The sequence below is a fragment of the Ambystoma mexicanum genome, chromosome 10, assembly GCF_040938575.1.
Source record: "Ambystoma mexicanum isolate Mex_15411 chromosome 10, UKY_AmexF1_1, whole genome shotgun sequence".
NCBI classification, from domain to species: domain Eukaryota; kingdom Metazoa; phylum Chordata; class Amphibia; order Caudata; family Ambystomatidae; genus Ambystoma; species Ambystoma mexicanum.
Genome location: NC_090932.1, coordinates 14,556,943 through 14,571,182, shown reverse-complemented (window position 1 = coordinate 14,571,182; position 14,240 = coordinate 14,556,943). Strand labels below are relative to the sequence as shown.

Sequence of the window (14,240 nt, the reverse complement as noted above, 5' to 3'; positions counted from 1 at the left end):
TTTTTGTTATGCGAATCAGCATACCTGCTCATTCCAACCCTGCCAATTACTAGCAATGAACTGGTGGAGAGCTTCCAATTTTATGATGCAGGCATATTCTGCTATTTAATGTGCTGAAGCTAACCTGTTCTGTTTCTTTTTCTCTCTTTATAGCAAAACAAATTCCTTGGAAACTTCCAGTATGTCACCCAAGACATGGGGATCGCCTTCCTCACTTACTTGACAAGTAAGCCGCGCACACATGTGTTGATATAACTATGAGCACAGTTAGCATGTCTGCTGAAATGTGGGGACAGGGGTGATGTTAGTTCCATCTAAGGCTAGTGCATAGTGGCACACGATTAGGGGAGACTACAGTTACTAGTATGTTCTGGGGTCTGTAAAGTTGTGCTTCAGGGTAAGTGTTTATGTGGGGTCTCCCTTATTTGTTTTTTCTCCCTATGTACTTGATGTCCTAACTTGAATGTTGTGTTGCTACCCAGGAATATCTCATACACACACACTAACTGTTGTCAAAATGAAAGTTAATTGTTATTTACATTTTAAATACCTTCCTTCGACACTTAAGTTTCACAATAGGAGGGGTTTTCTAGGTTGGAGGGGCGTGCTCCAGGCATGGGAGGCGTGCTCTGGGCAAGGGAGGTGTGCTCTGGGAGAAGGGAGGTGTGCTCCGGGGAAGGGAGGCGTGCTCTGGGGAAGGGAGGTGTGCTCTGGGGAAGGGAGGTGTGCTCCGGAGAAGGGAGGCATGCTCTGGGGAAGGGAGGTGTGCTTTGGGGAAGGGAGGCGTGTTCTGGGGAAGGGAGGCGTGCTCCAGGCAAGGGAGGTGTGCTCTGGGAGAAGGGAGGTGTGCTCCGGGGAAGGGAGGTGTGCTCTGGGGAAGGGAGGCGTGCTCTGGGGAAGGGAGGCGTGCTCTGAGGAAGGGAGGTGTACATTGGGGAAGGGAGGCGTGCTTTGGGGAAGGAAGGCGTGCTCCGGGGAAGGGAGGCGTGCTCTGGGGAAGGGAGGTGTGCTTTGGGGAAGGAAGCCTGCTTGAGGGAAGGCTTGTCTGGTGGGGTCACTGGGTGCCAGTTCATTAGTTAAATATCTTAAATGGTTATCCATCAAGATGGGTTTTCTTCCCAACGGGTACTCAACCCTATTGCACCGTCAGTCCTGAGGTAAACACATGCTTGCTGCAAAGTCATCAATTACTCCTTAAAGCCCCAAAGGTTAAGGGGCAGGATAGAACAGGTTTAAAGAAATGTTTACGTTGTTAGAACTAGTTGGCCAGTCATTGATGTGCTATCAATGCAACAGCTGAGCATTTCAGACGCTAGAGCTCTCTAATAGTGCCTGACACCGATGGATATTTCATATGTCCCAACCTAAACGTTATTTAGGGCAAATGTTTAAGTGAAAACTGTCTGCAGGTTTTGTTTTCTCGCTCTCCTTCTGTCTCTAGTTCCCCTCTTTCTCCCATTCACACTCCCTCTCTCTCCTTCTGTCTCTAGTTCCCCCCCTTCTCCCATTCACTCTTCCTCTCTGTCCCTCTGTCTCTAGTTCCCCTCTTTCTTCCATGCACTCTTCCTCTCTGTCCCTCTGTCTCTAGTTCCCCTCTTTCTCCCATGCACTCTTCCACTCTGTCCCTCTGTCTCTAGTTCCCCTCTTTCTCCCATGCACTCTTTCTCTCTGTCCCTCTGTCTCTAGTTCCCCTCTTTCTCACATGAACTCTTCCTCTCTCTCTAGTTCCCCTCATTCTCCCATGCACTCTCCCTCTCTGTCCCTCTGTCTCTAGTTCCCCTTTTTCTCCCATGCACTCTTCCTCTCTGTCTGTAGTTCCCCTCTTTCTCCCACTCACTCTCCCTCTCTCTCCATCTTTCTCTAGTTCCCCTCTTTCTCCCATGCACTCTTCCTCTCTGCCTCTATTTCCCTTATTCTCCCATGCACTCTTCCTCTCTGTCCCTCAGCCTCTAGTTCCCCTCTTTCTTCCATGCACTCTTCCTCTCTGTCCCTCTGTCTCTAGTTCCCCTCTTTCTCCCATGCACTCTTCCTCTCTGTCCCTCTGTCTCTAGTTCCCCTCTTTCTCTCATGCACTCTTCCTCTCTGTCTGTAGTTCCCCTCTTTCTCCCATGCACTCTTTCTCTCTGTCCCTCTGTCTCTAGTTCCCCTCTTTCTCACATGCACTCTTCCTCTCTCTCTAGCTCCCCTCATTCTCCCATGCACTCTCCCTCTCTGTCCCTCTGTCTCTAGTTCCCCTTTTTCTCCCAATGCACTATTCCTCTCTCTCCCTCTTTCTCTAGTTCCCCTCATTCTCCCTTGCACTCTTCCTCTCTGTATCTAGTTCCCCTCTTTCTCACATGCACTCTTCCTCTCTGTCTCTAGTTCCCCTCTTTCTCCCATGCTCTCTCTCTCTCCCTCTTTCTCTAGTTCCCCTCTTTCTCCCATGCACTCTTCCTCTCTGTCTCTAGTTCCCCTCTTTCTCCCATGCACTTTCTCTCTCTCTCCCTCTTTCTCTAGTTCCCCTCTTTCTCCCATGCACTCTTCCTCTCTGCCTCTAGTTCCCCTCTTTCTCCCATGCACTCTCTCTCTCCCTCTTTCTCTAGTTCCCCTCTTTCTCCCATGCACTCTTCCTATATGTCTCTAGTTCCCCTCTTTCTCCCATGCACTCTCTCTCTCTCCCTCTTTCTCTAGTTCCCCTCTTTCTCCCATGCACTCTTCCTCTCTGTCTCTAGTTCCCCTCTTTCTCCCATGCACTCTCTCTCTCTCTCCCTCTTTCTCTAGTTCCCCTCTTTCTCCTATGCACTCTTCCTCTCTGTCTCTAGTTCCCCTCTTTCTCCCATGCACTCTCTCTCTCTCCCTCTTTCTCTAGTTCCCCTCTTTCTCCCATGCACTCTTCCTCTCTGCCTCTATTTCCCTTCTTCTCCCATGCACTCTTCCTCTCTGTCCCTCAGCCTCTAGTTCCCCTCTTTCTCACATGCACTCTTCCTCTCTGTCCCTCTGTCTCTAGTTCCCCTCTTTCTCACATGCACTCTTCCTCTCTCTCTAGCTCCCCTCATTCTCCCATGCACTCTCCCTCTCTGTCCCTCTGTCTCTAGTTCCCCTTTTTCTCCCAATGCGCTCTTCCTCTCTGTCTCTAGTTCCTCTCTTTCTCCCATGCACTCTCGCTCTCTCTCTCTCCCTCTTTCTCTAGTTCCCCTCTTTCACCCATGCACTCTCCCTTTGTCTCTAGTTCCCCTCATTCTCACATGCACTCTTCCTCTCTGTCTCTAGTTCCCCTCTTTCTCCCATGCACTCTTCCTCTCTGTCTCTAGTTCCCCTCTTTCTCCCAAGCACTCTCTCTCTCTCTCCCTCTTTCTCTAGTTCCCCTCTTTCTCCCTTGCACTCTTCCTCTCTGTCTCTAGTTCCCCTCTTTCTACCATGCACTCTCTCTCTCTCTTCCTCTTTCTCTAGTTCCCCTCTTTCTCCCATGCACTCTCCCTTTGTCTCTAGTTCCCCTCATTCTCACATGCACTCTCCTCTCTGTCTCTAGTTCCCCTCTTTCTCCCATGCACTCTTCCTCTCTGTCTCTAGTTCCCCTCTTTCTCCCACGTACTCTCTCTCTCTCTCTCCCTCTTTCTCTAGTTCCCCTCTTTCTCCCATGCACTCTTCCTCTCTGTCTCTAGTTCCCCTCTTTCTCCCATGCATTCTCTCTCTCTCTCTCTCCCTCGTTCTCTAGTTCCCCTCTTTCTCCCATGCACTCTTCCTCTCTGTCTCTAGTTCCCCTCTTTCTCCCATGCACTCTCTCTCTCTCTCTCTCTCCCTCTTTCTCTAGTTCCCCTCTTTCTCCCATGCACTCTCCCTTTGTCTCTAGTTCCCCTCATTCTCACATGCACTCTTCCTCTCTGTCTCTAGTTCCCCTCTTTCTCCCATGCACTCTTCCTCTCTGTCTCTAGTTCCCCTCTTTCTCCCACGCACTCTCTCTCTCTCCCTCTTTCTCTAGTTCCCCTCTTTCTCCCATGCACTCTTCCTCTCTTTCTCTAGTTCCCCTCTTTCTCACATGCACTCTTCCTCTCTGTCTCTAGTTCCCCTCTTTCTCCCATGCACTCTTCCTCTCTGTCTCTAGTTCCCCTCTTTCTCCCATGCACTCTCTCTCTCTCCCTCTTTCTCTAGTTCCCCTCTTTCTCCCATGCACTCTTCCTCTCTGTCTCTAGTTCCCCTCTTTCTCCCATGCACTCTCTCTATCTCTCCCTCTTTCTCTAGTTCCCCTCTTTCTCCCATGCACTCTTCCTCTCTGTCTCTAGTTCCCCTCTTTCTCCCATGCTCTCTCTCTCTCTCTCCCTCTTTCTCTAGTTCCCCTCTTTCACTCCTCCTCTCTGCCCCTCTGCCTCTATCCGCCCCATATGAAGTCTCCTGCTCGGGCCACTTGTTCATGTCTTGCACCACTAGCCACCCTTTGCTGCATGGCGATTGACTTGGAATGTCACTGCCAGGTTCACCAAAGACACATGTCCTGAGTGACTAGCACCATAGGGACCCCCTGCAAACTCTCCCTGATGAGAATCTTCCTGGCACCTTGCTGAACACTCTTGACATGCTTTTCTATATATTCTGCAGGCCCTTGTCCTCCTAATCTCTACACCATCAATGTCCCACATTATATGATTCAACCACATATGACAGAAAGAAATTCAAAGCGCACATGTTCCTGGAGAACCCAACTACTCCGTGCACTTACAGAGACTGTGCTTCGTAATCACTGGAATGGATGAGCAACAGCCTCCTTTATAGGGACTTCCCCAAAATATGGACTGTAGCAGTGAACCCCTGGGTCATTCCCCATGCTGGAGGCCTCAGATGTGACCCCAGGATCCCCGGATCCAAATCCCATCAGCTAACAGTAGATTTATATGACAATGGAGCTCTTATGCTCCAGGCCAAGCAGGGCAGTCACTGAGTCTTACCCTCCATCCTCTCGGATCTTCAGGAGAGTGGGACAGACCTCCCCTTGCCTCGCCAGACGTCCCCTTGCCTCGTCGGACGTCCCCTTGCCTCGCCAGACATCTCCTTGCCTCGCTGGATCTCCCCTTGTCTCGTCGGACGTCCCCTTGCCTCGCCAGACATCCCCTCATCTCGCCAGACCTCCCCTTGCCTCGCCAGACGTCCCCTTGCCTCGCCAGACATCCCCTCATCTCGCCAGACCTCCCCTCATCTCGCCAGACCTCCCCTCATCTCGCCAGACCTACCTTCATCTCGCCAGACCTCCCCTGTGACCAACTAATGTGCTTTCAGAAGGAGAACCTTCTGCTCTAATCTCCCAAGACCCAAGAAACTCTAATTGCCTACTTCCCCCACCCTTGCCCCCTGCCAAAGCAGTTCCATTATGGCATGAAGTGAGGATGTGGCCTTCGATCAACAGGAATGTGATCAACACCTTCAATGGAGTCAACCTGGGATGGGGGGAGAGGGTCAACAAAAAGCACCTATTTAAAGTGGGTGCTACTACAGAATGGCTCCCTAGGCATACCGGACTTAAGCAGGGATACATATTAGCATCAAGCTTATTTCATATATATTTAGGGGACCTGTGTCCCTCTTTCATCTCCGCAAAGATCGTACCACAAACATTGAAGGCCTTCTGCTTCACTGGCGAGCGTACTCTGTTCGGCTGCACCCACAGGGTGTTACAGGGGGTGCTCTGCTTACAGGGGGTGATCTGCTTCACTGAGCGTGTTCGGCTGCACCCCCAGGAGATTACAGGGGGTGCTCTGCTTCACTGGCTGGGATCTGCAGACGAGTGTACTCTGTTCGGCTGCACCCCCAGGAGGTTACAGGGGGTGCTCTGCTTCACTGGCTGGGATCTGCAGATGAGTGTACTCTGTTCGGCTGCACCCCCAGGAGGTTACAGGGGGTGCTCTGCTTCACTGGCTGGGATCTGCAGATGAGTGTGCTCTGTTCGGATCTGCAGATGAGGGATGCGCTGCTTCACTGGCTGGGATCTGCAGATGAGTGTGCTCTGTTCGGCTGCACCCTCAGGGTGTTACAGGGGATGCGCTGCTTCACTGGCTGGGATCTGCAGATGAGCGTGCTCTTTTCGGCTGCACCCCCAGGGTGTTGCAGGGGGTGCTCTGCTTCACTGGCTGGGATCTGCAGATGAGCGTACTCTGTTCGGCTGCACCCTCAGGGTGTTACAGGGGATGCGCTGCTTCACTGGCTGGGATCTGCAGATGAGCGTACTCTGTTCGGCTGCAACCTCAGGGTGTTACAGGGGATGCGCTGCTTCACTGGCTGGGATCTGCAGATGAGCGTACTCTGTTCGGCTGCACCCTCAGGGTGTTACAGGGGATGCGCTGCTTCACTGGCTGGGATCTGCAGATGAGCGTACTCTGTTCGGCTGCACCCCCAGGGTGTTACAGGGGGTGCTCTGCTTCACTGGCTGGGATCTGCAGATGAGCGTACTCTGTTCGGCTGCACCCTCAGGGTGTTACAGGGGATGCGCTGCTTCACTGGCTGGGATCTGCAGATGAGCGTGCTCTTTTCGGCTGCACCCTCAGGGTGTTACAGGGGGTGCTCTGCTTCACTGGCTGGGATCTGCAGATGCTCTTTTCGGCTGCACCCCCAGGGTGTTACAGGGGGTGCTCTGCTTCACTGGCTGGGATCTGCAGATGCTCTTTTCGGCTGCACCCTCAGGGTGTTACAGGGGATGCGCTGCTTCACTGGCTGGGATCTGCAGATGAGTGTACTCTGTTCGGCTGCACCCCCAGGGTGTTACTGCTTCACTGGCTGGGATCTGCAGATGAGTGTACTCTGTTCGGCTGCACCCCCAGGGTGTTGCAGGGGGTGCTCTGCTTCACTGGCTGGGATCTGCAGATGCTCTTTTTGGCTGCACCCCCAGGGTGTTACAGGGGGTGCTCTGCTTCACTGGCTGTGATCTGCAGATGAGCGTGTTCGGCTGCACCCTCAGGGTGTTACAGGGGGTGCGCTGCTTCACTGGTTGGGATCTGCAGATGAGTGTAATCTGTTCGGCTGCACCCCCAGGGTGTTACAGGGGGTGCTCTGCTTCACTGGCTGGGATCTGCAGATGAGCGTACACTTTTTGGCTGCACCCCCAGGGTGTTACAGGGGGTGCTCTGCTTCACTGGCTGGGATCTGCAGATGAGTGTACTCTGTTCGGCTGCACCCTCAGGGTGTTACAGGGGATGCGCTGCTTCACTGGCTGGGATCTGCAGATGAGCATGCTCTTTTCGGCTGCACCCCCAGGAGGTTACAGGGGGAGCTCTGGTTCACTGGCTGGGATCTGCAGATGAGCGTGCTCTTTTTGGCTGCACCCCCAGGGTGTTGCAGGGGGTGCTCTGCTTCACTGGCTTTGATGAGTGCATCCCAATCCACCACTGCCTGAACTTTGGCCTGGAGAGGCTGTTTTTTACCGCCTTCCTCTTGGTGCCGCAGATATGTAGCAAAGGCCTGCTCTATCTGGCACTTGGATGCCTTGATAGTCAAACTACCCTTCTGCATGGCTTGAAGCACTTATTGCAGGTGGGATAGGTGGCCTTTCCCAGGTATGGCTGAAGACAGCAACATCATCTAAACAGGCAACACTGAAATCCTGTAACCGAGAGAGGACCCGATTCACCATCCCCTGAAAGGTAGCAGGGGTATTCCTTAAGCCAAGGGCATCACAGTAAACTGGTAGTGCCCTTCTGGTGTGGAGAATGTGGACCTCTCATTTGCTTGGTCCATTAAGCTAACCTGCCAGTATCCCACCCTGAGGTCAAAGGTACTCCTAAATTTGGCAGCACCTAACCGGTCAACTAGTTCATCTGCCCAAGGTGTGGGGTGTGCATCTGTCTTCATAACAGAATTGATCCCCCTGTAGTCGACGTCTCAGTTTTGCCACTCCTGGACTTCTTGGGGACCAGTACCTCTGGGCTGGCCAACGGGATATTGGAAAGGCTCAATTAACCCCAAGTACATCATCTTGGAGACCTCTTTCTTAATGGCGTCCTTTTCCTTATTGGACATCCGGTGAATTCTGCTCTTCACCAGCATACTGTCCCCAGAGTCAATATCATGGATGCTCCAATCAAGTCTACCCGGATTCCGTGAGTACAGACGTGTGTACTGGCCCAGCAGCTGCCGGCATCTCTGCAATTGCTGTTCGCTCAGGTCTGGGGAGATTTCAACTCCCTCTAGAGATCCATCGGTGGACTCTGCGTGCGTGCAATAAGTCTGGGAGGGGATCTGTCTCCTCGTCCATCACCAAGCCCTCCTAACTTTAATGAGGCTTTAGCCTGTTAACATGAAAGACCTTGTAGGTCTGCCCAGGGGGTCTTTGTGTCAATTGGGTACTTAACCTCACTAATCTTCTAAGACACCACACAGGGACCAGTCCACTTATTATTAAAGGTACTGGGTATAACAGGTTTTCTATAATCCAGACGATCTGACACTGTGGTCTTCTGGTCATGCCAATGCTTCATGAGCTCCTGGCTAGCCTTCAGACTTTGAGTGCTCTATTCTCTGTACCTGTCCATCTTGGATCTCAGGGCGAGTACATAATCCACTATGTCGTAGAAATGAATTTGAGGGATTGCCCTCCCATCCTCCCCTCACTAGATCAAGTGGACTCCTAAAAGGATGGACAAACCGAAGTTCAAAGAGACTAAACGCTACACCATTCTGTGGCACCCCCTGTTAGGCAAACAGAAGTCATGGCAGGAGAAATTCCCACTTTCTCGCTAGGTGCTCTTCAAAGCCCATATGATGACCTTCATGGTCTTGTTGAATTACTCAACTAGCCTGTTTGTCTGTGGACAAAAGACTGCAGAGAACTTGTAAGTAACTCCACCGTTCATCCGACATTGCCTTCATTTACGTGGATCGAAGTTTGATCCCCTGTCTGAAATTACTTCTTTGGGGAATCCCACACGAAAGAATATCTGTATCAAAGCTTTTGCCTATACTGGGGCGATGCCGCTTCTCAAAGGACAGCATCTGCGTACCGAGTGGCGTGGTCTACCACAGCCAAAATGTACCTGGTTACCTGAGGAGGTGTAGGGATCCAAATGACTCACAATGCCCATGACAATTCTCTCAAAAAACTGCTGACCACTGGCAGTGGAATTAAGGGGACATGCGTTGCCCCATCAGACTTACACGATGTTGGCATGTTGGGCAGGACCTTACAAACTCCTTTAATTTTACATCCATCTGCGGCCGGTAAAAATAGGCAGACATTCTGTCTGCTGCCTTGGGCACTCCTAAGTGACCCACCAAAGGAATGTCATAAGCAAAGTCCAGGAGGAACCTCCTGTGACATTGGGGCACCACCAACCTGCAGTTGCCCCCTGCCACAGGATTTGTGAGCTCAGAGTAAAGGAGACCATTTTCCAAATACACCTTGAACAGGGCATCCCCCTGAGGCTGTTTCTCTGCCTGCTCATGCAGATCTGCCAGAGTTGGGCAGTCTCATTGTGCCTGGCAAAAGTCAGCCTGACTAGGACCTCCAGCCAAGGACAAATCACATAGTTCTGGCAGGCTCTTGAGGTCTGAGACTACCCGGTCCTCCACCCAAGGTTGCGGTTCTACACCTGTAGACAACCATGGGGTTACTGAATCTGGTGCACCGTAGTAGGCACCTCAGTGGCCAGTAGGTCCTCTCTGTTAGGAGCAGGTTTCTCTCTGGACTCTGAATCTCAACTAGGCAACACTGGCAGCGCCCATCTTTTGCCATCTTCAGCGGGTAGCACCATTGGACGCATGGCCTCAACGGTGGCTCATTGTGCTGCTTCTTTGACCCTAGATCATGTGCCCACAGCCATTATTTCAGCAGCAGACCTCTCATTCCCTAACAGACTGTCCACTGGAATTGCATCCTTGACAGTGACGTTCAGCTGAGAAATTTCACCTCTCCAGCTAAACTTTATCATAGCCATTTGGCATCTCAAGATACCATCAAATCCCCTGACTGACTTGTTAAAAGCAGGACGAATCTGGTCCTCGTGCACCCGCTGTCGTCTGATAGCGCTGATGCTCGCAGCAGTATCATGAAGTGCTGGGGCTTTGCTCCGGGTCATGAACACATCGTCCAAGGATATAACCTGTGACCTCGGTGGGACACCCAGTAACTTTCCCAGATAGCAATATTAGGGTGCATTTGGTCAAACCCCTGGCCTAGTGGGAATGCATCATCTATGCTGCCCACAGTGTCTATTGCCTCTTGCTCCATGAGGGCAGCACTAACTAATTGCTTTTCTTAAAACATACTTTTCATGTACAAACACCCAACATTAAACCCAATCGTCTGTGAAGATGTTGATGAATTACTGACCCACTAATTCTTATCAAGGACTCACCTAACAATCTTAGTTGACTTAACATGCTGGCTCGAAAACCACTTACTACAATCACTAAATCTGTACTTACCTGCCTCTGTGGCTTCGGTCCTGCGCTGTTAGTTCATGGCCCAGCACATTCAGTTGGACACGCACTGGATGGTATCTTCAGTCTGCCCTCCTATATCTCCCCTCCACTTCTCTGACCATCACTCGACCACTCCCGAGCTGTAGCTAGGCAGGGCTTGGCATGCTGGGTACTGCCCCGAGCCAAAACTGCACTAAAATCCATGCTGTCTCATTGCAAGAGAGAACACTACTTCCCTAACTACCCTTCTTCTTCACTGAACACTGAGAAACCCTCCCTACAATCTGGGTTTCACAGAAACACGTTACAAACAGCGCCCTGCATGGGACGACTTTCTGGTCCAGGCAGATGAGAGGTGCCTGTCACCCCTTTTGATGCTGCACCTCTCAGCAGGGTGTGATGCCGTCCATCACACCAGCTTGCTGTCACATGTTAACTTACATTGCTGCGTATCTGAGATGACATTTGGTTAAATTGTATATTTTAAGTAGCCAGACCCAGGCTGTTCAATTAGGCACTTTCGTTTCTAATTCATGTTTCATGGGGTGTCCTGCAGGGTCCCCCCTTTACCGACTCTTGTTTTCACTCTTGGTTTAGCCAGGATTTCAACATCACTCTTATGCTGATGACACTCAAGTGTATCTGGAACATTCTGGCCCCCAAGAATATACAAACAAATTCACCTGTTTAAATGAGGTGGAAAATGTGATGTTTCTTAACCTCTTAACCCTTGCAAACAAGAACTGCTCCTTTTGGGCTTCCCATCTACACACGGGTTCATGTGCTTACAACCCCCCCCCCTTCTATGTAGCGAAAGAAAAAAACCGCTTCTTTGGGAATCTGCCCTAAGAGTCGAATTTCAATTGGGAGGTTTTTAAGGCCCCCCATCTCTAGACTTCTATTCCTCTTGTAGGTTCTGCCTTTTCTGTCTGTGGGAAATCATTTCACAGTTGTCAGAGTATTGAGTAAATCCAGGCTTGAATACAGGAACATCCTTCATGATAGTGTCCCAGAGCTTCAACTCAACTGGCTGCAAGCCTTGCCAAATGATGGAGTGTGGCTTGCTTATGGATTTCCTAATTATACTACTCTGTTCAAATGCCCCCTGCATGGTATCCGGTTACATTTTCGAAACATATTTTCGAAATGCCATTTTGTCGAAAAAAATATGGCAAACATTTTTTTTTCAGATGTTTTCTTTTATTTTATATGTTTTATTTTTGTTTCGTTAGTAAAAAAAAAAAGTGTCAATAAAAAAAAAAAACGTGGGGTTGTTGACAAAATGGCATTTCGAAAATGTGGCGTTAGAAAATGTCACTATAAACCCCCCTGCACTGGCTGCCAGTGCTTCAAACTACTCAGCATGGTGTTCAACTGCCTCCTGCAATGACTGCCAGTACTTCAAACTGCTTTGCCTGGCGTTCAAATGCCTCCTGCACAGACTGCCGGTGCATCCAACTACTCTGCCTGATGTTGCAAGGACTCATGGACTGCCTACCAGGGCTTCACATAACTCAGCATGGTGATCACATGCCTCCTGCACTGGCTGCCTGTCAGTGCTTCAAACTACTCAGCATGGTGTTCAAATGCCTCCTGCACTGGCTGCCTGTGCTTTACACTACTCTGCCTGGTGTTCACATTCTCCTGAACTGTCTACCCGTGCATCAAACAACTCTGCATGTGTCTCAAATGCCTGCATGGGCTTGCACCTCAAAATCTGACACACACAATTCAGGGTTACCCTTGACCTTTCCAGACACCTCATAGTTCTTTTCTGGTTGTTTCTCAAACCATATGCAAGAGCAAGGGGAGGGATATTCACCTGTTCTTGGTCGCAAGCGCTGTAACGCCCATCCAGCTGATTTTCATCATTAAAATGATTCTGTTTCATATAAGCTGCAGGCACGTGGGTGTGATAATGTGAGTGATGCAATGGTGATAATCTGGAAGAAAAGCTGTGACTGCAACAGTGAGACACAAGCTGCTACTGTGATGGTGAGACTCTGCAAGAGACAGCATGAGGTCTGAGCTGCGTGGGAATGCTGAGAGTGCGAGAGATGCTGTGAGAGACATTGCAAAGACCAAGCTGCCAGAGAAGTGCAGAGATGATGCATGGCACGCTGTGAGACACACAGCACCAGAATGTTGAGGAGCCCTTGCGAAAGAGGCTGAAACAATAGAGCTTCTGAGAATTTACTGTGGTGGCACGACCCACAAGCTACCGGGAGAATAGGAGCATGTTTATAGAATTCAGTGAGAAAGAAATTCAATAAATAATGTAACTCTGCTTTCTGGGAATTAGAATAAAATCCCAAAGCATTTGTTTAAGTAGAAAGAGTAACTAAGTAAATACAATGCTCCATTATTGCAATTGGAGAGCACTTGTCAGCGTTTAAGCAATAATCTACGTAGGACCCCAATATATACTGAGAAATCAGAGTCTGAGCTCGAGAAGTCTTCAAAACCCTTCAGAGTATCACAACGTAAAAAGAAACCATGATATATGGAAGAAATCCAGAACCTCTGCTGGGAGTTATTGGATCCTTACATGATCCATGAAAGAGTGGCATACTCCAGCACTCAACCGGAGAAGGAGGTTGCAAAATATTCCCCAAGACCATTGCGCCAAGAGGGAGGACAATCCGGATCCCGCTCCTGACACCTATGGTCAAGAAGAAAGTGGGCTACACAGTGGTCCGAGCCAAAGTGATCCAAAAAAGGGAGGCTGTGAGAGCACAGGAGAGAAGTGGTGTTGAAACACTGTAATTTCATGAAGGTACTCAACATTTTAAAAGCACCTTCCATGAGAGTGAAGAAGAAGAATTTTTTATTTACTGAAAACCATTTCAGTTGTGCAGGTTTAATTATCACCACTCTGCCACATTAACTGCTGCATTTAACTCAGCTTGTCTCCAAATACTTGCGCTGAAAATTAGATATCAGTATGACAACATGTTTGCTATTCCCTTTCACTCAACATCAAATATGTGTGATTTACCAATTGCTACATTTCTCTCCTTCAGCACTACTCTAAAGTGGTCGAAAAATGTGTTTTTCAACTCTCTAACTCATTTCTTAGAGATCCACCACCTTTTAGACCCCCTACAAGCAGGTTTTCGCTCCTCTCATTTCACGGAAACTACTCTAATGAATGTGTACAGGTTCATTGCCTCTGCTAAGCACGCCAACCTGTCATCTGTCCTAATTCTCCTTGACCTGTCTGCTGCCTATGACACTGTTGATCATGATAATCTCCCTAATACTCTCTTTCTTCTTGGGATTCAGAATCAAAACCTTGCCTGGACTGATTCCTACCCGGCACCTCGTGAATTCTCTGTCTCCTGGAGCAACAACACCTCTCAACTCACTCCTCTAACTGTTGGTGTTCACCAAGGATCTATGTGATCACTGTGATGGCTGAAAATGACGACTTTTATTTAACCCTTTACACCACATATATATGAGGGGGGAGACCCCCCGCACCCTCCCGATATTAATATAATACTCTAAACCACCTCACATATATATATATATGGTGTAAGGGAGAGGTTAAAAAGGGGAAAAAAAGTCAGCATTTTCGGCTGTCGCTGTTCCCAGGTCGACATTTTTGAACGATTCCTTCACCAATGCTCTGTCTTGGGCCTTGTTCTCTTTACACTCTACACCTCAGCTCTTGGGTACCTAATCTCCTCCTTTGGGTTCTCGTACCAACTCTTTGCAGACAACACCTAAATCTTCTTCTCTTTTACTGAGCTCTCCTCTGATCTCTCTATCAAAATGTACAACTGTCTCTCTGCCATTAAATATTGGATGACTTCTCTGCCTCTGATCTTCTTTTTGTTTGCCCAATGCTCTCTCTCATC

At 49.6% G+C, this 14,240-nt stretch overlaps 1 protein-coding gene across 3 annotated transcripts in view; it reads left to right on the top strand.

Moving 5' to 3' along the window:
* LOC138491102 (probable cation-transporting ATPase 13A4) overlaps positions 1-14,240 on the top strand; it is a 995,403-nt gene that overhangs the window by 811,667 nt on the left and 169,496 nt on the right. For all 3 annotated transcript variants that reach the window (XM_069617423.1, XM_069617421.1, XM_069617422.1), the window contains one exon: positions 154-226. In XM_069617423.1, the coding sequence (XP_069473524.1) occupies positions 154-226 (73 nt within the window). The remainder of the gene's footprint in view (positions 1-153; positions 227-14,240) is intronic.